At 29.4% G+C, this 27,206-nt stretch overlaps 1 protein-coding gene across 1 annotated transcript in view; it reads right to left on the reverse strand.

Annotated features, from left to right (window-relative positions):
- LOC129960899 (DNA mismatch repair protein Msh6-like) overlaps positions 1 to 27,206 on the reverse strand; it is a 100,586-nt gene that overhangs the window by 55,405 nt on the left and 17,975 nt on the right. The window contains exons 5-13 of the mRNA XM_056074617.1: positions 26,561 to 26,673; positions 25,904 to 25,991; positions 25,141 to 25,200; positions 24,986 to 25,060; positions 21,278 to 21,413; positions 18,253 to 18,389; positions 13,254 to 13,325; positions 13,078 to 13,149; positions 185 to 386 (exon numbers count right to left, since the gene is read on the reverse strand). Of these exons, the coding sequence (XP_055930592.1) occupies positions 185 to 386; positions 13,078 to 13,149; positions 13,254 to 13,325; positions 18,253 to 18,389; positions 21,278 to 21,413; positions 24,986 to 25,060; positions 25,141 to 25,200; positions 25,904 to 25,991; positions 26,561 to 26,673 (955 nt within the window). The remainder of the gene's footprint in view (positions 1 to 184; positions 387 to 13,077; positions 13,150 to 13,253; positions 13,326 to 18,252; positions 18,390 to 21,277; positions 21,414 to 24,985; positions 25,061 to 25,140; positions 25,201 to 25,903; positions 25,992 to 26,560; positions 26,674 to 27,206) is intronic.

Raw genomic sequence — 27,206 nt, forward strand, 5'->3', positions numbered from 1 at the left:
CAAAATATTTAGTGGAGATCGAAGACGAAACAAAATAGTACACACTATTTTTTTTTTTTTTTTTTTGTAGAGTATGCTACAACAGAAAAATTAAAGAAGCTATAAAGAAAGGAGAAAAAAGCAGCTTAACAAAAGTTCCTAAACAAAGTTTTCAAAAATTAACAGGCACCCATTCATCATTTACCTGGATCTAACATTTGCATCAGAGTTTCAGGATATTCTAGGCTATCATCTTCCTTATTGAAAATTTCTGTTTTTTGCAAAAATCTCAAGGCTCTTTGTGAATTCCAAATAAAGGAACTAATTACTTCTTTGGCTGTTCCAGTTAAATGATGATTAAGCAGGTGGAGGGTCTCTTTTGAAATAGATGCTTTGTCATAAAGAATCTGGAAATATAAATTAACAGAATTTAATTCAATGCTGAATATATCCAGAGAGAATAGGAAAAAATGCTGATGAAACAATGATTTCTGTTTAAAAACAGACATTTTTCAGATATAAACTGCAAAATTTGAGGGGAAAAAAAATGTCATTAAGAGCATAACTCTTAGCTTAAAAATAAAATAGAAAACAGCTAGTAGTCTCAACTTCCAAAAATATAACATTGATTAGTTTTAAATAAAAATTCCGTACTTCTGCAAAAGACATCAATAATAACCAGAATAAAATTGTCACAAAATTAAAGTTTTTCGTTTCTCGCAATTAAAGAAATTTTTTTAAAAAATTCTGAATTCAAATACTAGTAAAATACAATTTCTGCGGCCACTTTTGTAGTGATATAAGACGATGTTGTTTACTTTTTTACATTAAAAGATGCTTTAAGATTATTTTCAGAATCTGTTAAGCATGTAAAAAAACTTAATTTATTTGCAAAAAAAAAAAATCTATATGATTATATTTAATATAAAAATAATATTTTAATACATCCATTGCTTGCTGCAATAGAATATTAAATTGGTATATTTGTATAGTTGATTATCACAACTGAAACTTGTTTAAGGGGCACCATTTACACTGAAAGCAAGCTGTGATATCAAGTTAGAGTCTATTGTTAGGGAAATGAAGAAGTTCCAGTATGTTACATAATTTGCATAAATGTCACAACTAAACATTTATTGAAACATAATGTAAAAACTATTTGATAAGAAAGATATAGTAATCTTAATCTCTATAAGTAGTAAATGAATCTTATGACTATAATAGACATAACAAACAATAAAAGCATGCTTAATAAATAATATGAAAAGCAAATTGAAGGATTAAAATTTTAAATATAATCTTAAATCTTCTCATCATATTACAGATGCAATTAAAATCCCATATTATCAGTCAAAAATGTTAAAAACTAATTTATTAAATATAAAGAAGAGGGGAAATGTATAACTAGGGCCACTTTTTTTCATTATATAAATACTGTGTTATTGACCTGTTTAAAATTTTAATACCGATATGCATACATAATAATACTAATTACTACCTATTGAAAACAGTATTAACACAGAAAATAATAAATCCTGTCTAATACAAGGTTTTTAAAGAAACTCCATAAATGACCAAGATCTCACTGCATCTAGGGTCACTGCATGAAAATCTGGTTTTACTTGGTAATGAAAAGAAAACTGACTTAAACATATGTGGGTACTGCTGTTTTACTACCCACTGTGCAATCTGGCTGGCAAGAACTTAATATTTCTTTCATAGCTAGAAAGAGCTACTTCAACTTCTGCTAATCTTTTTATTTTTTAATCTTGTTGTATAAAATAAATATACTTTTGTTCCTGTTAAAAATGCTGTAGCGTTGTTTCTTGAAGTTCTGAACATTTTATGTGGAGGATTCATCCCATACCCCCCCCCCCCAAGTGGTGACCTTGACATCAATACTGTTCAGCTTCGTCAGCGGAAATGAAAGCATTCAATTTGAAATGAAAGGTATGTTTCTTTCTGAATCATTTGACTTTCGCACTTGATCGTACTCCTGTTCTCTAGTATTCAAAATGGATGCCGAAACGAAAGTGGACGCATCTGCTGAGTTGACTCGCGTTGCCTTTAAAGCTCCTCCTTTTTGGAAGAGCAATCCTGAATTGTGGTTTTGCAATTAGAATCGAAATTTATCACATCGGGAATTTTTTCGGAAAGCACTAAATTTTATTGTGTAATTTCTGTCTTGGATTGTGATGTTTTGGCTTACGTAAGTAATATAATTCGTTCCTCTCCTCTTGACACTCCATACACATTATTGAAAAATAAAATAATTAAACACTATGCTGATGTATATATGCTGAAAAATGTAACAATATGCTGAATGTAAACAATGAAATGTAACAATATGAATAATATGCTGAAAATGTAAAACTCAAAGCTCTTTTACAGGATTTTCAATTAGGAGATAAAACTCCTTCACAACTTTTAATGCAAATGGAAGAATTAAATAACAGTCGCGTTAATAATGATGTTTTAAAAACACTTTTCTTGCAACGTTTACCTGTTACAATGCAACAAATATTATCAGTTTGTGATGATGATTTAGAAAAATTAGTACAAATTGGTGATAAAATTAATGAAACAATTGCTAATACTGCAATGCTAAGTGCATTTTCAACAAATCCTTCTTTAAAGTCATTAGAAACAAAAATTGAGGAGTTATCAAGACAAATTTAAAGAATGTCTACACACTTATTTCGCAGTCATAACAGAAATATAATGTCGAAATCACGTTTTCGGTCGCATTCTGTTACAGACACTAATACTGGGAAATGCTGATATCATACACGTTATGGCGATAAAACTAAACAATGCGTGGAACCATATTCCTATTCGGAAAACTTAAAGAATCGTCAGATGTAGCGGCTGCTGACGATTGCAATGAATTAAGTCGATTATTTGTTTACGACCGCAAATCTAAACTTAAATTTTTAATAGATAACGGCGCGGCTTGTTCTGTTTTTCCAGTTTCTTGTGCGAATTTAACTAAACGTGTACCAGACACGAACTTCGTTTTGTATGCTGCAAATTCTTAGATTATTCGAACTTATGGCACTAAACATTTAAAGTTGGATCTTGGCTTACTGCGATTATTTTCCTGGAATTTTGTAATTGCAGATGTCTCTCGGCCTATACTGGGTGCAGATTTTTTAGAAAGATTTGAATTACTTATTGATGTCAAAAATTGTAGATTAATTGACAAGTTAACTTCCCTTAAAGCGAATGGTATAACTTGTAATGGTCCATCAATCGGCTTAACAACAATTTTGGATGATTCTCCTTACCATCAATTACTTTCTGGATTTCCTAACATAATCAAACTTGCTCTCAATCTTATATCAGTAAATCATTCCACGAATCATTGTATACTCACTAAAGGACCGCCGGACTTCAGTTAACCGAGACGACTCACACCAGAGAAATTAAAAGCACTCAAAGTTGAATTCCAATCTTTACTAGAACAAGGTATCATATGTCCTTCTAAATGCCCATGGGCTAGTCCGATACATCTTGTGAAGGAAAAGGACGGCACTTGGCGTATCTGTGGTGATTTACGCAGATTAAATGCAGTTACGATTTCTGATAAATATCCTCTACCTCATATCCAAGATTTTTCAATGGAATTAAATAGCAAAACAATTTTTTTCTAAACTAGATTTGGTTAAAGCATATAATCAGATACCAGTTAACCAATCGGATATCGAAAAAACTGCTGTTACCACACCAATAGGACTGCTTGAGTTTAATCGCATGCATTTCGGTCTTAAGAATGCAGGTCAAACATTTCAACGGTTTATGGATGAAGTGTTGCGCGGTTTAAATTGCTATGGTTACCTAGACGATATTCTTGTTGCCTATAAAGATTTTTCCATACATCTGCGTGATTTGTGACAAATTTTCCAATGACTTGATCAATATCATGTTGTTTTAAATATTCAAAAATGCATCTTTGGTCAAACAGAATTACCCTTTCTTGGATATTTAGTTAGCAAGGAAGGAATATCTCCTTTGCCGGAAAAAGTTAAAGCTGTTTCCGAATTCCCATTGCCTAAAACTGTTAATGATTTGCGTCATTTCCTAGCAATGATTAATTTTTATCATCGCTTTCTTGCTCGAGCTGCACATGTACAAGCTCCGTTTTAAAACTTAGTTAAAAGAAATTTAAAAAAAAAAAAAAAAAAAGGAGATAAGACCCCAATTCATTGGACACTAGATACACTTGATCTCATTTGAAGCATGCAAAAAAATTATAGCTAATGATGTCTTACTTGCACACTCAAAAAGCGATGCGAAATTGTCTCTTATGATTGACGCATCGGATTTTGCTGTAGGTGCTGTTCTGAACCAACATGTCGATAACAAGCCACAACCACTCGTATTTTTTTCTCGTAAGTTAACTTTCCTCTTGAAAAAAATTATTGTGTCTATAATCGAGAATTACTTGCAATCTATTGCGCTGTTCGTCATTTTCTGGAAGGTAGAAAGTTCACAATTTACTGTGATCACAAACCATTAACATTTGCCTTCTGCCAAAAAACAGACAAATTTTCTCCCCGTCAAACCAGACAACTAGAATTTTTGGCCCAGTTTTCGACTGATATTCAATACATTTCAGATGATTTCAATGCAGTAGCTGACGCTTTTTCTCGTGTAGCTAAAATTATTTTGCCAACTAAAATCGATTACGAAACTATGGCTAGGAAACAGGACGTCGATAATAGTCTTTAGTATTTAACAGAAAGTAGTTCAGAAGTGAAACTGAAAACTATGGAACTTACCTGCGGATCAAAGTTGATGTGTGATGTTTCAACAGGCACTATACGCTCTTACGTTCCAGAAACTTTCAGAATAATTGTTTTCGATAGCAATCATTGCCTATCTCATCCAGAAGGTAAAACCACGGCTAAACTAATAAAAGACAAATTTATCTGGCCTTCATTGCAGGAAGATTACATCCGATTTTCTAGAAAGTGTATCGAATGCCAAAAAAGTAAAATATCGAGACATTCCAAGTCTCCAGTCGCACAATTTTCTCCCATTTCAGCACGATTCCGTCATATTCATCTCGACATTGTGGCGCAGTTACCACCATCTGACGGTCAAACTTACTGTCTCACATGCGTCGATAGATTTTCAAGATGGCTGGAAGTTTTTCCGATGCCCGATATGAAAGCTGAAATATTTCTAAAAGGCTAGATTGCAAGATTTGGTGTACCTGAAATTATAACTACAGATCATGGCTCACAGTTTGAATCTGAACTATTTCAGGTATTTACGCAATTTCTAGGTTCACAGTGGATCCGAACGACAAGTTATCATCCAACTACAAATAGCACGGTGGAAAGATTTCGTCGACAGTTGAAAGATGCTGTTAGATGCTATTGTCTTTGTACATCACGTTGGAGGAGTATCCTGCCAATGGTTATGCTAGGTATTCGAGCAAGTCTGAAAAAAGATTTAAGTGTTTCCCCTGCTGAACTACTCTACAGTGAACCCTTGCGTCTGCCTGGTGAGTTTTTTCGTTTCTGTAAAACTAGTCCTGCAATTCCAAAATTCATCCGTCAATTAAAGAATAACATCCAAAGTTTGCAGCCAGTTCCTGCTTCAAATCACGCGAAACACAAAGTGTTTTAGCACAAAGATTTGGCTGCAACGACTCACGTTTTCGTCCGCGAGAATCAGTTCGTCGGCCCCTTGAACAGCCCTATGGTGGGCCATACTGGGTCTTATCGAGAAAGGTCAAAGTCTTTACACTGGACATGAATGGACAAAAACGAACTGTAACTGTAGACAGGCTCAAGCCTGCTTTTATTTCTAACGATAATTTTGCCCCGGCTGGTGTCCTTCCATATACTCATCCTGAGTCTAAAACCAGATATGGGCGAACAGTCAGATTTCGCCTTACTCCTCCGGTCGATTCTTAACCGACCTTCGGTTTCGAGGAGAAGTACTTTGGGTACTGCCGCTTCACTACCCACTATACAGTCTGGACGGCAAGAACTCAATCTTTCTTTCACAAATCGAAAGAGCTACTTCAACTTCTTCTGTCAATCTTTTTATTTTTTTAATCTTATTGTATAAAATAAATATACTTTCGTTCCAGTTAAAAATGCCGTAGCGTTGTCTCTTGATTAGTTTAGTTTAGTTATATTGACGTCCCGTTTTAAAGCAACACTAGGGCTATTTTGAGACGGACCTCGAAATTTTGAACCACGAAGGCATTTTCTTCGCCTTTAAAGTGTACCGTCCAAACAGTACACCAGTTAGAAAATGCACAGTTAAATACCGTATTTACAAATTTAGTCTTCAAACAAAAACCAGAGGCGGCGGTAGCAGGGTGGTAGGGGGGGGGGGGGCAATTGCCCCTGTCGGCAGCTTCTTGCCCCCCCCCCGTCGGCGAGAAATTCAGAGTTTCGTCGGTAAAAGTGTTCACCATTTCATAATGGTTGTAGAGAGTTGAGCATTATCGAATATGATTATTTTAAAATCCACCTTAAAGTTAATATATTGTAAAAAATCGAAATATCCAAGTAATGGTTCAAGTGTTTTAGCTATATTTGGTAAAATCGATTGGGGATAGGTCAATAATCGATAGGGCGGTAGGTCAATAATATGCCGTATTTTGCGGACAATTTTTGATAGACCAAACTAAGAACTGAATGAATGAATGTCGAAGACATTTAGTTCACAGATTTTCAGACATTTGATTCAAATGTCTTTCATTAAGATATATTTTTTACTACTTTTGGCAATATAACCGACAAGGTAACAAGTGAATAAGATAATGACAAGGTGGTATTCTCATTTTGCAAGCAATTTTTGGTCGGTCGACTAAACTCAATGTGGTGAGTGCCGAAGATGTTAAATCTGCAGATTTTAAGACATTTGATTGAAATGTCGTTCACTTAGCTTATAATTTGCATTAGATTTGGCAATATATCCGACATGTGAATAAGATACCGCATTCTGCCGATAACTTTTGGACGGCCGACTATGAACTAAATATGATGAATGTCGAAGAATATATCCACAGATTTTCAGACATTTGATTCAAATGTCGTTCATCAAGCTTTTAATTTGCACTGCTTTTGACATTATAACCGACAAGATGACATGTGTATAAAACATAAGACATGTCGCATTTTGTCAAAAAATTTTGATCGGTTGACTAAAAATTCAATGCGAAAGGATGTCGACGAGTCCAAATTCGCAGTCATTTTATTTAAATGCCATAATGTTCATTCAGCATATAATTTATACTATATTTAGCAGAATTGTCAATAATCTGGGAAATGAGTACGACGTCGCATTTTTTCCGACTAATCTTTATCCTTCGGCTAAGATATGATTCGGCTAAGATCATAGATTATGGGGGGGAAAAAATCATCGGGCACTTCGATTACCTGCCAGTGGAATTATTTAAAAAAAAAAAAAAATTGAAGTTTTTATTTTATTCATGAATAGGACTACAGAGTTGTTTTCCATAATTCAAATCCAAGTTCTAAAGTTAATCATCATCTTATTCATATAATTGTTAATTCCTCGGTAACGAATTGATAAATTTATTTTATTCCTGACTAAAATCTAGTTAATGGTTAAACTAAAAAACACTTTTTTTTTTTTACACTTTTGTGAGTATGCATGCTAAGAAGAGTTATTTTGCTGTAACCAAATTATGTGAATTCATTATCACTGGAGTAAGTGAATTGTATAATTGTAAATTAAATCCATTTAACAATAAAATATCTGTTTTCTTTTTGCGATCTAATTTATCAGGCTACAATTATTACACTAAAGAAATATTAGCGACTGCAGTTGACGACAAAAAAAAAAAAAAATATTTTTGGTATGGTAGCTTTTCAGCTACACTACAAGAGTTTATTTAAGTATGCACTAATTTTTTTAAATAAATAATTAAATAAATGCTTTACCTAAATGCTTAAGACTCTGCATTCAATATTATGACTATGTAATCGGAGAACGTATCATTTATACATACGTTTCTTTCAATTACTATTATCAGCAAAAAGTATATAATTTCAGATGCTCCTAAATTTTTAATAGATTTTGAATAAAGATGTCTTGATAAAAAGATGATTAAATAGTTATTCTTAGAATATCCATAAATAACACATTAACCCCTTGATATACAAATTTACTTAATTTCCTAATTAGATGGGAGATCTTATTTGGGACAATTGCCGTTATCTTAATCCCCAGAAAAATATAAGGGCATTTGAGGTAATGATGTGTTTTCAAGTGATTTTAGAGCTTTAAATTACTTAATACTTTCACTTAATTGCAGATTTAAAATTAAAAATTAAATAATTCCATATGCGAGTTAGACTCGCCATTGTATATGAAGGGGTTAAAAAAAGCCTATGCGTGCAACTGAGGAGATAAAACTCACCTTTTGATAGGAATATTAGCTTGTAATAACTTCGAATTAAGAAAGTACTTAATAGTACATAGAATAGTCAGAAAGTATATAAATAAAAATGAAGATAAGTGAATTCATGTTCAAGATCTATTTTTTTATTTCAAATAAAATGCATTGGGGCTTTTTTAAGCCTAAATATATATAGAAAAATAAATACAAGGGGGATGTAACGTTTAAGCAGTCCATTTTTCATATCTTATATAAAATAATAAGTTCGTATATATATTTACAAAATATTTTCTCCGGCCTCCTTAAAAAACAACATATTGTATCTTTTCTGCATTCTATATTGTTCGTGTCCGAACTATAGTAAATTTTTGTTGAGTATACGCTCACTTATTTTCCTCGGATTCGAAACACATCTTAATTCTTGCTCATTGTTGCAATCCTTACTTAACAAATATTTTAGGTGGGGGACTAAGCAGAAAAATCGGTTTTTGGAGAAAACATCGAATATTTTTAATTTATTATTCTGGATTTCTAAAACAGTTACTTTTATAACACTTTTTGTTTCAACATTCATTTTATATAGTTTCTGATACAAAATAGTAAGAGTATGCATTTGTCCATTTAGCATGACACGTCATTCTGGTACGATCTGTGCTTCTATCTATATACTACAATCTAGAATAAAATATGACTATATTTTTTCTAAAATTAGATCGCAGAGAAATTAAATCTCAAGAGTCTCATAAAAAAATAGACTCAAATATTGACAATTTTTTAATGGTTAATATAAGAAACTGAGAACCTGTTTTTTTACAAATACCTTTATAAAGTTTTAACAATAAAAAAAGGATCAGCATCTGAATAAAAATTAATTAAATAATACTTGATTTTCTTTAATTAAATATAAAATTAATTATTATGAGTTATTTTGAAGCCAAATTACAGTTATTGTGCTTTCCCCCCTGTCGGCAAATCTCTACCGCCACCTCAATACAGTATTGCTTTGTTTTCTCGAAATTGTCGTATTGCAGCCCAGACAAAAATTCCAGACGATCGTTCAAAATACCATAATTGCATTTTCTGCATTAGATTTTGACATCTTTATTTTATCGGGATTTCTAGGTATATGAATAAGTAATTAAAGAAAAATATTGCTAAATTAGCAATTGGTGGTAAAATTTGGATGAAGGTTGAAAATTTTATTAAAACATGGTTATTGCCTTATTTAAAATAATACTTTCATATAAAAAATGCTCTTTTTTAACAAATTCTCAAGTTTATTTAAAATGATCAATAACCGGCAATAATAATAGCAAAAACATTTTTTATAAGTCAAGCACATTGAAAGTTCCTCCTGGACAGGATATACGCCCCTTCCATTTAAAAAAATTCAATAACAAAAAAAAATCAAAATGGTTTGGATAATAAAAGCCTTTCCTTTGTTATAATTTTTTTAATTGCAACATAAAGAATATGACTGCTGTTGCAGCAGTTAGAATAATTTCACAATCATCCTATTTATTCCTCGTATCTGCTGCGGACTGTTCTCATGAGTAGCGCCACATTCCATGTCAGTGCGCACCTCATAACGCAGACGCTTTTAGAAAGTGTCCGATGAAGATGAAGGACTTGCTATTTTTATGTTTCTGTGATTGTGTTTACTCTATGTCCGTGCCCACTAATAAAAGGTCTTAAACTTACCTGCAATATTTCTTATCAAATGACTCAGCACATTATGTTTCTCCAAAAATGACTAGCAGGTTATGAACCCATAACTCTTAACTGTGTAACTGGACGTGCAAGCATCACTGATGGCATTGTCATTTAAAGCCACGAAAATAGTATGTAGAGGCAATTACGAAATGCTAATGCTATATATATAAATGCTAAGGCAATTACGAAACAAGGAAATATCATTGATTTATATAATGAAACAATGAAAATTAAATGAATTCGCATCAAATTCTCAGCAGATACGAATTCTACTAAATAAACACGATTTGCGAACCTATCTGAGAGGAATTAAAATAAATCTACAGCCAGTTGGAGATGCGGAATCAATAGAAGCATGCCGAAAATAGAAGGAAATGACCAAGGAAACAAAAACAGAAATTATACTGTGCATATCAACAAATGAAATAAATAAATTAAAAACTATGCAACATGTCGAAAAGTATGGTTTAAATTAGAAGAAATTCATCAATCTAAAGGCCTTGCCCGGAAAGCAACACTTTTGAAATAGCTTATTATCTAGCACAAATTACAGGACAATAAAACAAACAGATGGAAATATTCGAGATCATTTAAGGAAATTCTTTGATATAATGAATAAATTGCCTGAAATGGAAATCAAAATTGAGGAAGATTTACTGTTTATAATGTTGTACAGTTTACCATCAATTAATAAGGTCACCAACACCTTTTAGAGGCATTCAAAGTATATATTTTACTTTAACATAAAAAAATACTTCTCAGAGCAATTGCACTCTATCAAGGATTCAAAATTCATATCAAAAGCATTAATGCATACATAAAATTCACACCCCGTAATGCATATTTTAAAAAAATTTAGCGCTCCCTGGATATGATTTGTTTGACTCATGTCTTCGGCAGATAAAATAGATCAAATTCTACATCTTTAATAAAGCTATAAGAAAATCAATGGACACATCTGATGAATACGAAAGCCAGACAATACAATACAATAAAAAAAAACTGTTTTTGCCTACTATAGTAGCAATAAACATCAGCTAGTTGTGGTGTATGTTATTATTCATGAGAATGAAATACTGAAGTAGGCTTGCTTTTTTACATCATATTTTCATGACAGTATCATTTAGCAACGCCTATAGTTGGTGTTCATGAACCTAAATTTTTGCAGGATTTTTGTTTTCTTACATCTCTTATAACTTCTCATTTCATCAATGTTATTCACAAACTCTCTGTTCATTAAAATTGAATACAGGGTGACCAAGAAAGTAGAGCAAGCATTTATATCCTTAAATATTTCACTTAGAAGTATAATTCCAGTTACAAAGTTTTATTAAACAAGCTGCTCAATTTTATTAATACATTTTGAATTCTGTGAAGGTTAATTATAAAAAGTTTACATATTAAAAGACGAATTTAATGACTTAAATGACTTTTCCAGATCTCTAACAGATGTTTGAATGAATCTGTACATTTCAGAGAAAATACATAGTACTTATAGTACAATACATTAATAAAAGGGCAAAATCAGAAAATAATGTGTTTATTGAGTATTAAATTTTAAAGAAAAGGGTAAAATAATATATTAATTGCAATGTCCAAAAAACTTGATCAAAACTAACAATTTTTGTACCTATACAAAATTGTAATCTTTTAACAATACTTACAAATGCATATAACTTATTATAATTACATGCATCATTAATCATCAGAATTTTTAAATGTTCTTCATTGATAATTTATTTTAATAGAAAAGCTTAATAATACTCACATAACTGCGAGCAAAAAGAATTTTTACCTTTTCATTTTTTTTGAAATCATACAATTTTTTTGTGACATCTTATGTGTTGAATTTCTCAAGTATCTCTTCCCTTTTATACTAATTCAACGCTGCAACCGATAGCTAATCAAAGTGATCGCTGTGCATGATTTCTGTGAATAAATTTCTTTCAATTCATGAAGATTGAAAAATGCACTATTAGACAAATATTTGCTTACGAAAGATTTTTTTTAATTGAATAAATTTACATTTTCAAAATAAACGCTTCCAATTTTGTGACAAGGTCCTCTAAATTTAAAAATATGCACATATTTTAAGCTTTATAGATAGAAGCGTGAAATGTGTGCGTGAGTAGATAAACGCAAGAAAATCATTAAACTAATTGACATTTTTGTAATGGGAGGGGACGTATAATTTTTACTTTTTTATTATTAACCTTCTTAGAAGCTGAAGAATATTCATACAGCTACCCGACTAATTTGGTGAAAATCCGAAATTAGATGCATATGTGTAATATTTGGGTAAACAAACGCTTGTTCAACTTTTTTGAAATAACCTGTAAAATTACCCAGAATAAAAAAAAAAAAAGGAAGGGGGGTAAAATGTAAAAAAAATATTTAAATAGCAGGACATAAATGAAACTTAAATAATACTTCATAAAATTAATATATAGAAGATACGTAATAAAACTGCAACTGGTACTATTAATGCAAAAATAAAACCCAAATAAATAATATAGTATGCTGCTTCATTGAAGTAACTAATGATGAGTACCTTTTAAGAAAAATTCTTATTATTAAATTATAGTGAAGACCAGATAATATCTCTAAGAAGTGATGAAAATTGAAAAGGTATTTTAAAATCCAACACTAGAAATCGCATTTAATAAAAAGTTTAAGATAACATTTTAAATTATTAGATTCATGGTTGCTAAAATATCAGAGAAGAAATCAAAGAGATGTTTCAGGTTATAAATAATAAACGCTTTTTCTATACAATCATGCAACTTATATAAACTAATCTGGGAGTGAATGAATAATTTTAAATTGTATATTTTTTAAAGTAAAAGTACATGTGAAAATATACAATAGTTGATTGTTTTCCAACATAATGCCTTTCGCCTGATTTACAAATAGCTATTTTACAAAGATAAGAAGAATGAGCAGAATAATTTAAATTTTTTTGACAAATCTTAATAAAAAGGCTTATAACTTACCTCCACAGGGGGATATAATGCTATCAGTGTTAAGAGTTTTGATTTGTGTCTGTCGTCTTTAAATTGACCAAACTACAAATTAAAAACAGTAAGTAACATTAACGATCTTTACAAAAATGCTTAGGTTATTCTTAATACAGCACTTCAAATACCAATGAAGAATAACTACTACTTACTGTAAACTTTCCAATTGAAGTATCAACAAAACAAACTCCATATTCTGAAGGATTTTCAACATCTTCCAGGTGCTGAAACGATTGAAAATACAAATCAGTATTAAAAAGTTACACAATCCATTAGACCTATGTAAGCATAATGCAATTTCATTTGTTTAGTGTACAGAAACCTTTTTAACTGAATCAGCTCAGTTTTACAATATAAAGAACAATAGCTGATGATGCTTTCGCACTGGAAGATCGTTAATCTCCAGGGGAAAAAAATATCTCACAATTCTTTTTAATTTCACACTATCATTGAGTTCTGAATTAAAATGATTGTCCCTTAATACAATAATAAAAAAATTAACTTGTAATTATAAAAAACCTTTCAACTCATTGACAATCGAAACTTTTAATGAATTTTAGAACTTCAAAGCGGTAATTGAACTTCGTGCCATAACCACAATCAAATACAATACCACTCCGAAAAACTAACTTATGCCACATTATAAATACGGAAACTCGAAACATAAATATTGCTATTTTGTAATAGAGGCACACTATATATCACAGTTTCATTGAATCGATAATATCATGACAAATAGTTTAAATCTATGTCTCTCGCACAGCATGCAGAAAACAAAAACTTGAACTTATTTTTTCAACCATTTCCAACTTAAAAATTACAGCTACGCCTAAATTTAACGAATTCACTGGGACAGAAAATTGTATTCATTAAATCGGGGTTTATTTGTAATATCAGTTCCAAAAAAAATATCTGCATTTACCTAATGGAACAATTCTTATAAGCAACTGCACAAAAGTATCCATAATTAGAAATCGTTCACTTTTTATTCAACTAAAAAAATATAGTGAATAATTACACACTAGCAAATTAAAAATGTGAAAATATGTACTGAGTAATGTTTGACAATGTCGTTGATTTCTGATTCGAAAAAGTTTGAAGTACTATATGGTGAGAAAACAATTTTGCAACATTTATATCCTGCATTAGGTATGTTTTCACTATTTTCAGACAATGCAAAGCATAAAAAAAAAAAGTTTTAATGGAAGATTCATTATCGATTTCTGCATCAGAATCTTAACTCATTGACTCCAATAAATCAACAATTTTATTAACATAAATTGCACAAATACAGTTCGTCATCATATGCGACATAATCGTCCCAGGAGTTACTTTTCACAAAAAGTCGAAAGGAAAAATGATGATTTCATCACTTTCCATTTCTGGGCCTTGAAATTCCTCTTTCTAGAAGTATTTTTCAACTGTACTTTTAGAAACACCAAAAACGTTTCCGACAATCCGCCATGCGCTCTAATGTTTCAAAAATCAAATATTCTACAAAACCTAGGGTTCAATACGTTTCACTTCTCCGTGTTGTGGAATGGAGAGTATAAAGTAATTTCTTGTTCTATGCACGATAGACTACCCTCATTTCTCATCTGTTCCGGACAAGATGCTTAATTTGTTTGTTTTCGTGATATCTATCAGCGCAAGACCAGATCCGAACCAGATGGGTACTGTAATCATTTGAAAAGTAATACAATATTTTTTTTTTAAACCAAACTGAGAAAAAAAATTGTTGTTGAAATAACTTACTGATTTGGAGTTTATGATTCGATAAATAGGGTTTTTGTCTTCATTTTAATCGAGGGGATGGGAAAAATATAGCGAAGTTTTAGTTATTATAAGTACTAGCCGCCTTTGGCGACCAGCCGGTTCGCCAATCTTAATGTTCGTTCAAATTTTAATAATTAAATATTTTATGCAATTCCTACTTTAATAGCTTCTTCATCAAAATATTTTAAAACTTCAAATTTTAATAGCCATATAATTCACTCATAATATTATAAAGGCCTTCAGTCATAACATAATATGTATCTCTCTAATTTTATGTTAGATCCCGTTAATTAAATATTTTATGTAATTCCTACTTTAATGGCTACTCATTTGGCGGTGGGGAAAATGAAAAGATTTTTTTTTGACGGAAAAGTTAGTTTTTAATTAATAATTAAAATTCTAATTAAAAATTCAAAAAGGGATCCGAGGTGCACATTTAATATTTACCGAATCATAATTTCTCATTAAATAATATAAACGTAATATGTATCTCTCTAAATTTCTGTTAGCTCCCGTAGAATTTATGCCTTAAATTAAAGTGGAAAGGATTAGTCTGCAATTAATATAATAATATTTTTTACTGAAACAAAGCATTTTTTTATAATATAATTACTGAAAACAGAGTCACTGAGCGTTTAAACTTTATTGGCACTAAAGAATATCTTTCTTAATTTATATAATATCTCAAGAATTTGTCAACAAAATTTTCTCAGATCATCATGAGCAGATCGATTAATTAATAATGTTTAATTTTAAATGCATCAAACACTAAGAAAATAAAACGAATCGTTTAAAATAATCGGTTGATAACAGGTTAAAAAAAACTACTTAAAAAACGATTTACTTAAAACTATAAGCATATACAAAAAAAATATATAACATAAATACAATTTAATTACAAAAGCATACAACTAACCTAAAAATAATTTAAATCAAACCCGCATTCGTTCTCAACAATCAGAATACAATACGCATGCATGAATTTTCATCGCCAGTTACGGTAACGCAAATGCGTGAATTTTTCTACGCCAGTTGGGGAAATGCTATGCGGATTAGAAATTTTTAATTTCCTTCTTTTTGTTTTATTTTAATTCAAAAGTACTTCAGAATGAATCTGAAAGATCGATTAATTAGCAATGTTTAATTTTAAATGCACCAAACGTTAAGAAAATAAACAGAATCGTTTGAAAAAATCGGCCGAAAAATGTTAACCCTAGCATCATTACTGTTGCGAAAAAAAACTGAAGCCTTACTCATTTGGCTGTGGGGAAAATGAAAAAGATTTTTTGATGGGAAAGTTAGTTTTTAATTAATAATTAAAATTCTAATTAAAAATTCAAAAAGGGATCCGAGGTGCACATTTAATATTTACCGAATCATAATTTCTCATTAAATATAAACGTAATATGTATCTCTCTAAATTTCTGTTAGCTCCCGTAGAATTTATGCCTTAAATTAAAGTGGAAAGGATTAGTCTGCAATTAATATAATAATATTTTTTACTGAAACAAAGCATTTTTTTATAATATAATTACTGAAAACAGAGTCACTGAGCGTTTAAACTTTATTGGCACTAAAGAATATCTTTCTTAATTTATATAATATCTCAAGAATTTGTCAACAAAATTTTCTCAGATCATCATGAGCAGATCGATTAATTAATAATGTTTAATTTTAAATGCATCAAACACTAAGAAAATAAAACGAATCGTTTAAAATAATCGGTTGATAACAGGTTAAAAAAAACTACTTAAAAAACGATTTACTTAAAACTATAAGCATATACAAAAAAAATATATAACATAAATACAATTTAATTACAAAAGCATACAACTAACCTAAAAATAATTTAAATCACACCCGCATTCGTTCTCAACAATCAGAATACAATACGCATGCATGAATTTTCATCGCCAGTTACGGTAACGCAAATGCGTGAATTTTTCTACGCCAGTTGGGGAAATGCTATGCGGATTAGAAATTTTTAATTTCCTTCTTTTTGTTTTATTTTAATTCAAAAGTTCTTCAGAATGAATCTGAAAGATCGATTAATTAGCAATGTTTAATTTTAAATGCACCAAACGTTAAGAAAATAAACAGAATCGTTTGAAAAAATCGGCCGAAAAATGTTAACCCTAGCATCATTACTGTTGCGAAAAAAAACTGAAGCCTTACTCATTTGGCTGTGGGGAAAATGAAAAAGATTTTTTGACGGGAAAGTTAGTTTTTAATTAATAATTAAAATTCTAATTAAAAATTCAAAAAAAGGAACCCCAGGTGCACATTCCAGACCTCCAAGGTATACATGTACCAATTTTGGTAGCTGTAGGTCAAACGGTCTGGCCTGTAGAGCGCCAACACACACACAAACACACACACATGGAGCTTTATATAAGTATAGATAGATATATAAGTATATTATAAAATATAGTTATTATAAGTGTATTGTAATAATTCGTTAAACGCGAACTTCAATTTATTTCATTAAAAGAGCCATAAAATACTAAGCTTAAAGTAAACAAGTTTTTCACAAAATGAACATAGACGTTTGATGCTCGCCATGATCATTTATTGAAATTCGAAAATATGTGAAAATCAAGAAATTATTTTTAAATTTGAATTATATAAAATAAAGATATTAACTACCAGTTTTATTACAAACTTATTTAAAATTTTAAGACTTGCAAAATTTTCAAAATCTGGAAAGCCATTAACAAAGAAATAAATTCGGAAGAATTCTTTTAATGTATTACAATAAACTTATATCTTTCATTCAAGAAAGAACATGTGGCCCACTATTAAATAAATATTTAAATATATCAGACTTTTGAACAGCCACTTATATATTGTTGAAATGTTTATAAAAATTAAAAATAATAATTCGTTAAAATACCATGTTCTTTGATTTAACAGCTAGATTTAAAAGAAATTTTTTACTTATGAGAGTTACCTTGTTCCCATTTTTCAAATGAAATTCCAAACTAGTGTCATAAAAAATTTAATAAACTTTTATCAGTAATTTTCAAACAAATAATAATACTAATTTCTACTTAAAAGACTTTTCAACAGCAAAAATTATATTAATAAATTCTGTTTTATAATTAAAAAAAACCAAAAAAAAACGATATCGTCCATTTACTTCATTCTTAAAAAACAAGTTTATTTAGACTATTTATTAAGGTAATAAATTAAGTTATATTTTAAAAAAAATATTTCTGCCTATTTACTTTGAACTGACTTTGTTTCACCACAAATACACTTGTAAAATTCACAATTTTATTTACTTGTGATGATGTCAGGGGCAATAAAAGAATCTTAAGTGGAGACATATAAAAGAATACAGTATTGAATAAATATATAGAAATTTGAACTCACTTTTTCATATATAGCAAGCAGAAAACTGTTACTAACACCTGCATTTTCTTCTTGGTATGTAAACGTTCTTGTACCTCTAGTGGTGACCTGGCATATCTCTCGTGAAACTACTTTATCATATCTTGTATTTCGAGGGCCTGAAACATACAAAATTAATTAAACTGGTAAAAATCATATTCTAAGTCAGTAATACAGAACAACAGTTTTACACAGACAATAGAATGAAAAGCTTATAAATAACATATAAAATTAAAATGCACTGATAGATTATAAATATAACAATAAAACTTTGAAAAACTGACTTTTATAATATTAGTTTAGCAAAAACTAACTAAGTGATGCAAATTGTGAAAACAATTTTTTATCATCTGGCAATATTAAATTATTATGGGATTAATTTTAAGATTTCTTATAAAAGTGCAAAGATTTTCTGCAGCATTTTTGCTTCTATCAAGTTTAAATTTGCTAGTATTCAAAAACTTCATAAATGTACAAGTCAATATGTCAGGTAGTATCTACACATAATTCCCAAATTAAATATTGCATATCAAAAACAAAAGCATCTATGATCTAGCATTCATGCTTAATATAAGCATGAAATTCCCATTTGAGTGAGGAAAGGATTATCCCAATGTTGAATCTGAACCGATCCTTGCCTCTTAAACGGCAGCATTTAATCTTATACATACATTTGGATTCCTCCTATAAAATTAAGTTGAGAAATTTAATTGCACGAAATTAAACAGATTCTAGCAAATCAGTGACAAGTTACTTTTGAAAATCGGAACTCTTAATGCTACATTAGGATTCTAAATTTTTTTTTCAGTGTATATCAAGATGAAACCAGATGATAAGCAATATTTCTTACCTTAAATCAAAACAAAATACAGTGACGTTTCAAAATGAATTATAAATATTAATTACACAACATAAAAATTAGATTATAGAAACACAAATATTGTTTAAATAATTATGAATTCTTAGTTCTTTTTCTGGATGAGTTTACCATTAATTTGCTACTTATTTAAAAACATAAAAGAAAAATGTTTAGATGTTTTCCATTCCTTTTTTTTAAAATCAAAACTTTGCATGCAGGTGGAGAAGAAAAAATAAAGGACTTAGCACCAAAACCATGCATGTTATCAAAACATGCATCTCACTAAGGAAATATGGTCATGTAAAAACTTTTTATTTATACATTATTTCATCTTTTTTTTTTTTTTTTTTTTTTTTTTCTAATTTTCGAGTTAATAGCTCATTTTCTTTTATACCTTAGTCAGCTATTTTCGTTCATCTTCAAAAATTTTCATTGCTCTCTTTTTGGATGAGGACTTTTATTTTTCTTTCCTTCCACTGCTATTTTCTTACTATAAGCTCATCCTAATAGAAATTTCTTGATGACCTTAAATTGTTTCACAAGTTGCTATTAATATCTTCATGCAAAATCCTTTTTTTTTTATAAAATATTTAACAGCGCACTGTTCTTTGCTCCTCAGTTTTGTATTTTAACAGTACGATTGCTTAGATTTCACCGATGAAAAAACATTTCACGTCACTGGGAAGATACACAAGCACATCGTTCGCTTTTGGTGAACAGAGAATCTCAAATTCACAGTGCAACATGTGCGAGATTTTCCTATGGTAAATGTGTTTCGTGCCGTGTCCTGAACGAAAGTGTACAGCCCCCGCCCCCTTTTTTTCACGAGCAAACTGTTAAGGGAGGCACTATTTAGGAAATGTTAACTCATTGGTTGATGCCACAGTTGCAAGATGACATCGAGAATTTCATTCTCCAATTGAATTACCTAGATGAAAATCTCCGATTATATGAGCCACTGACATGTCACTTACCCAATGGCCACCCAGAAAAAATCACTAACCCAATGGCCACTTGACAAAACAACTTGTGATTTCTTCTTGTGTAGGCACGTAATAGACATGATATTCGTCCCTCCCCTTCCTGCTGATCTAGAGGAATTGAAACAGTGTATCACAGCCACTATCGATGAACCTGATTCAGATACTTTAACACGCGTTTGGGCGGAAATGAATAACCCGCTCTTATGTGAGTAAGGGGTCACATAAGACCCCTTTTATAAGTTATAATAAGATAATATGTGACTGTCTCTAACAAAAATAATCACATAAAATTCTGTTACCTGTAACATCTAATATCTAACATTGTTCTTAATTTATAGCGCATTGAAGCTGTATAATTCTTTTTGAATCACCTTGCATTATGATTTGTAGCTTTGAATGATCTTTATTTTCTTCCCAAGTCATTTTTTTCCTCAGTTACTAATGATAAAATATACCAAATTATCTTAATTAATTAATGGAAAATAATAATTTTTCGAATTAAACTGCTTGATTGAAATATTTTCAGTTATTTGTTTTTATGAAAGTGGTTCTACATATTCATCAATCCTTTACAAAATTCAAGGATTTATTAACCGTTTTTTTACTATTAGGTCCTTAACTAATAGTAGAAAAGGTTTATAATTGAAGACAGCAATATATTAGATGGATAAGATGAGTAAAGGATGGTTTCTTATTGCCATGCTAATGGGCAAGTCAAATATTTATGAAGCTTGATCTAATTATTGCAGCTAAATTATATACAACAGGAAAAAAAGCTGTAAGAAAATTAATTATAAGAAATTTTGTGTAGGTTTTAAAATTGAACGATAGTTCAAAAAAGTTAACTTTTTATAAGTTATAAATAATAATAAAGAATATCAAGAAAAGAACTTTTTTCATACTTTGGTTTCAAATACCCCTTCCTTCCCCCACCCACACACACTTTTTTTTTTGGTAGCCTCAGATTCGTAAAGAACACCCAAAAATCATAAAGGAGCAAAAAAATCAGAATTCCACCACAATTTCTTTTCAAACAATTTACATAAGGATAGGACTATAAGAAACACCCTTTCTTCAAATAAAACTTTTACAGGCATTCCTGCATTTCCAAGTGTTTGATATTTTAGTAAATATGAATCACAATATACTATGAAAATAATCTTACTTTTCTTACACCTTTCTTCCATCATTTGAGGAGTTTCCGTTTGTTCAACTCTCACTACCTTATAACCTTTCTCAATTAGACATTCTGAATATCTGCCAAATGCAATCTCTGGAAATCCTGAATGTGCAAAATCACCCTATAAACAAAACTGCTCAATGACTGAACCAGACAATGCAAGTTTGGAACATAAAATAATTCATTGTATCAAACAAACACCAAGAAATAAAATATGATAAATTGAACAATAAAATAAATAAATTTATACAAAAAAGTGCTTGACAAATTAAAAATATTGTACAGTCGTGGAAAATAAAGGAGCCATCCAGATTTATTTTGCAATTGATTTTTAAAATTGCACAAATTTCGAAATTTTCGATAGCATCTCTTTTTTTTTTTTTTTTTTTTTGTCATGAATACACTTTCTATGGAAAAAATACCTGAAGTACAACTTTTGGTTAATATACTATGATTACATCGGGAGATATTTGATGTTTTTTGTAAAGTGGTTGTTTCCATATTTAGTTATGTAAGATTTTGATATTCTCTGTATCTCGGTAATAGCATTTTTTATTTGTGTGTGTACACTTTAAAAGCAACCGTCACGCTGCAATCTACATGTTAAAATTGATTGCTATTTCATTCATGACAAAATATTCATAGTGAAAAATTTTGGAATTGTTTTCTGCAAAGAAATTATTTTTAAGAGCATTGAAAGTTTTGTTTATATTGAACCTGAGCCAGACTCTCTATTATGCTGAAAGCAACAAAATGGAAAGTTTTATTGTATGAGCAAAAAATATATTTAATTTTATATCTTTTATCATTTATAAGAAATTGTCAATTTTAGTATTACAATTAATATCTTACCGATTCAGAAAGAAAAAAATAATTGACTTTTATTCTTTTGCACTTCATTCCTATATTTCTTTATCAGTATATACTATTCCTATTATCACTGCTTACTACTCATAAACAAACATGAAATGATATACCACTTTATTTTGCAAGCATATAAAAAAGTAATGAATTTCATACACTGATAAATGTAAATCAGTTTTCTTCCATTCTTTACAAGAAATCAGTGTCCTATGCTTTTAGTTTGCCAAAGATTTCATTGTATGAAATCATGTATACAGGATATATTCCTGTTACAGATGTGAAAAGCAAATTGCAGAACATCACTCTAAATGCTCATTAATATCTTTAATCTCGATTATGGTAATACTTTTTTAATCTACATTCCATCACATACTTTTCTGCTTCTTATATGAATAAAAATTTGAAAGGAGGTATTCTTATAAGAATTATTATACATAACTATCAGAATAAATATTACATATAGATAAATATAAGAATAATAATCAATAAAAAATTACAAATTTTAATAATATATTACTACAAAATATCAATATTAAATACTTAATAAATAATTCATTCATACATGAATTTTTCATTCTATTTGTGATTATATACAATTATAATTGCAGCAGATTAATCTTCTGACATTTGATATTTATGGAAGAAATATTGTGCACTTAAACAAACATCAGTAACTTTAAACATCAATGGCCCTTTTCTTAATAGAAAATATGGAGTTTGTTACCTATAAATTATTAAGAGAATTAATTTATTAGAGTATTTTTTAAATTAAATAGTTAAATTCTACAAATTATTTATAACAAAATAAAATTCCTATTTTTCTGAAATTTGTAATATTTTGTCAGTGACATCATATGAGCGGACGAGTAAAAATTCTAGCTTGTTACAAGGATCGAGAGCACCCTCCTCACTTAAAAGTAGCGACTGTTAATACAATATTATGGCAATGGATTTTTTTTAAAACTTCAATTGCATTTTTTTATCACTGAATTTGTTAAAAATATTTTGTATAACAACAATGTAGAAAATGATACTTGTTTCAAGGAATGCATGATCAGTAGCATTTCAAAGTCATATAAAAAGCTGTCAATATTTTGAAATTTGTAATGTATTGTTTTAAGAATAATACAAAAAACTTAATGTAACGGGAAAACTATGAGCTGAAATTTTGTATGTCCCCATAAAATAGCCTTGTCCTTCGGTTTATGACAAAATTTAATTAGGTTGCAATTTAAAAAGTTTTGAATTCTAATTATATATATAAAATTATATATAAAAATATTAAAATTATATATATTAATTAAATTATATAAATTATATATATATTAAAAATTATATATATATATTAAAAATTACTTTTCATGTTAAACATATATGAAAATGTGTAGAATACCTTATATTTTCATAAGAGAAAGAGTTTAGGACAATAATTTTATAAGTTTTTAAGATATGATTAAAAATTCAAAATTTAATTTTAACATTCAAAGTCAAAATTTTGTTCGCTCATAATTTCGAAATGAATAGGCCTAAACTAATGAAACTTGATTTCCAGGAATAACTTTTGATGTAGTTTTAAAATTTGATGAGAAAAATAGATGTTGCCGCTGGAAATTTTGAAGTTTGCTCTTAGTCCAATATATAGAAGGCCCTTTACGCAATTTTTTATTCAAAGAGTATCCTATCTCTTTCAAATGACACCTTTTTTATGATTCTACGATGGACGATGCTGGAATAAAGAGGGTCGAGTTTTTTTCTTATTATTTTCGCAACAGCACAATTATTGCATAAAAGAAAATCTCAAGAATGATAAAATTCGTTTCTGCAAACCCAAAATATTCAGCAATATGTAATGTCTGCAGAAATTAAATCCATATCAACTAGAAAAATAGTCAAAGCATTTATTTTTATTCCATTAAGAACAATGATATATTTAAAATAAAAATATATATAAAAGAACTCTACAAAAGAATGATTTTATTACTTTTTTTTTAACTCATGCTAATGTGAACTTGACAATAAACACAAATTAAATATACAAGATTTTAAAATTTCATTAAAAATACACTTAATTAGAAATAATCTTAAAATGCTACAATTATAAAATAAATGTATGTTACCTCTTTAGCAACCAAACAGAAAATAATAGCAAATCATTTACTGTGATACCCAATATATAGTAAAAGAAATTTTTTCGAAAAAAATCAAGTTCTGATGCAGTTGATGTACCGTAAAAAAGTAAAAAAGGATCAATAACAAATAACGACGCTTTATTCAACACGAACAAGCAGGTAAAAAATAGCCGAAGCGTAACAAGAAAACCTTTTACAATAAAGAATAACATACAAGCACCGAATATGAAATAAACAGTAACAGCACAAAGCGTTCAGAGAAGTCGCAAGAGAGAGACTTCGCACGATTTCTCATGCATCTCGAATCGGCTGCTACTCTCATCTGCAGATTCATTACTGGAAACTATATTGACCGATTCCAGCTCTATCACTTGGCTTTTTAATTTCCTTGAAAGGTTTAAAGAATGTTCTAGGAAGATAGTAATAACTCGCGTCCTAATGAAGCTATCGCCAAAATTCTTGCTGTATCTGGAATTTTTGATTTTGTCGCTAAAGCAGGCGGTTACTGACTTATTAATCCATTACAAAACCATCAAAGCTCTCTATAACATTATTTTCCTTACCAGGAGACTTACTGGGGTAGGAAACAATATTACAAATTCGTAACATTATTAATGATAATAACATAAAAACTATAAAATTATCAAGCAGAAAAATGTCCTTTAGAATCAAATTCTCTGGAAGATAATTCATTTCTTACCTTCATGTAAACTAAACCTAGTTCCTTAACACCAATTACAGCATCCATATGGTATAATTCATAGAATTTACCGACCTAAAATAGATAAATTATGATTATTTCTAATTAATAAACTTATTTATTAGTAACTGATAGAAATACAAATAAAACACTACCTTGAAAAACAAAACGGCATCAAAATGATCAGCTTTAAAATTCCACCACTGTCTCATGGCCTAAAAGTAAATGCAGTATATTTCAATCTGCAGGCAAAAAATTTGAACATTATAATGAACTAGAAAATGAATGAATTCTATGATATTATCTGGAATATAAATTAGACTCAAAAAGTCTTCCAGCATTTTCTTCACTCTCTTTAAATCTAAACAATAGCAGAATAATTCCTTCAAAATTTATGCAGCTTTACCCAATTCAAAATGTTCTTTATTATAATCTACTTTAAAACTCATTTCAAAATTCTTTTTGACATGGTCTAGATGATCTATTTTCTCTGTAAAAAAAGGTATTTCTTGTAGAATTTCATTTACAATTATATGAAATAACCTTTAGGCAACAAAATAAAGGAAAATATTCTAATTTGAAAAATTCAAAAATAAAGAAATGCTTTAATGAATATTATATCCTTAAATTATACTCCTGGTTTACGAGATCTACTAGCTATTCCATTAATGACTGGAATCACATAGCATTTCAAAAGCAATGAGAAAAATATGAAAAAATTAGTAATATCAATTACTTGCAACTTAGAAACAATCCACAAACTCATTTCATTTTTCTATTGCTTCTATAAAACTTTATTTCATTAAAAAATGCAAATTTACTTCAAAAACAAAAAATTTCCGATTATCACCTAATTCGATGGTATTTGGCTGTTCTTGGATACAAAACAATTACAAATATTAAATTTAAAACAATTACCGGGGTAATTTTCTTCATAAATTCCTCAGGAACATGCAGTGTAGTTGGATCATAATGAGGACTATCTGCTGGTTCTGATCTCTTATCTCTAAGTGGATCAAAGAAGATTAAAAATGCAAGATTATTATTCAACATTTCCAATACAATTGTAGTCCCTCTTCCCCTTCATATTTCATTTATGACAGAAAAGTAAACGATTTATTTTCAATTTACTTCATACATTCCAGAACTCAAAAATGAAATAACAACAATAATAATAATACAGGATTATTTAAAGTCAAACAATTGTTCTTGCCATTGTGATACTGAGAAAAGTTTGAAGATTCAATCAAATCAGTAGAAGTCGGTGTCAGAAAATTGATTTTCTGAGGACCATTTATGATAAAATAACCTTCTAAGAATAAACAGTTTTTATTTTAATTGCATATGGAGACAAAAAAGACTGAATAAAATTTTTTAACTACCATTCAATTATATCACAGAATTGCAAGACAAATAATTTCTAAACATGTCATCAAAAATATCTTCAGATGAAATTAAGATTATATCTGGAAGTTACAGGATATATTTAGACTTTTAAAACTCAAAAATTCTCACAGAATTTATTAATTTTTAAATGAATAATTAATCATATAAAATAATAAGCATGAATCTAACCTGATCATGTTCTTTTTCAAAAAATATAATTTTTCATGAAAAAATTCTCTTGCATCTGCATTTGATCCTTTAATTTCATCACCAGTATCATTGCCAGATATCCTTAATGGTTTCTGCAAAACATATTCAGTATCAAAATAAATAAAATTTAGTTTAATGACTTAAGAAATATTGCATTTTACATCATAGGCAAGAAAACATTTCCTCAGTTTAACATTGAATATTTTAGATATTCACAATAAATTAAGCAATGAATGGATATGAATTAGATGAATCAAGAAGACCAAACAAAAGATCGATTAACTTTTTTACGACTATTATTCAAAACAGAATTAGGAAACAGAAACCATCTAATAGATAAAGAAGTAAGATATAACGCTAAAAAAACGAGAAAATAGCATATCTTAGATGTATTTACTATCCAACACAAGTAAAAAAGGCGAATAGCCAGTTATTAATTAAACATTTTAAAAAATTTTATTTGTCTTACTTAATATTTTTTTTAAAGAAAACCATACCAAATAGAAAAGTAGTAAAAATTGCATGAAAACGAAACAGTATTCTATTCTATGTTATTGTCGCTATCATTAAGAGATATCAAAAGCGGATGAAATATGTAGCAATGAAAGTTTTAAATGAGAGAAAG

This window comes from Argiope bruennichi, chromosome X2, assembly GCF_947563725.1.
Source record: "Argiope bruennichi chromosome X2, qqArgBrue1.1, whole genome shotgun sequence".
NCBI lineage: Eukaryota > Metazoa > Arthropoda > Arachnida > Araneae > Araneidae > Argiope > Argiope bruennichi.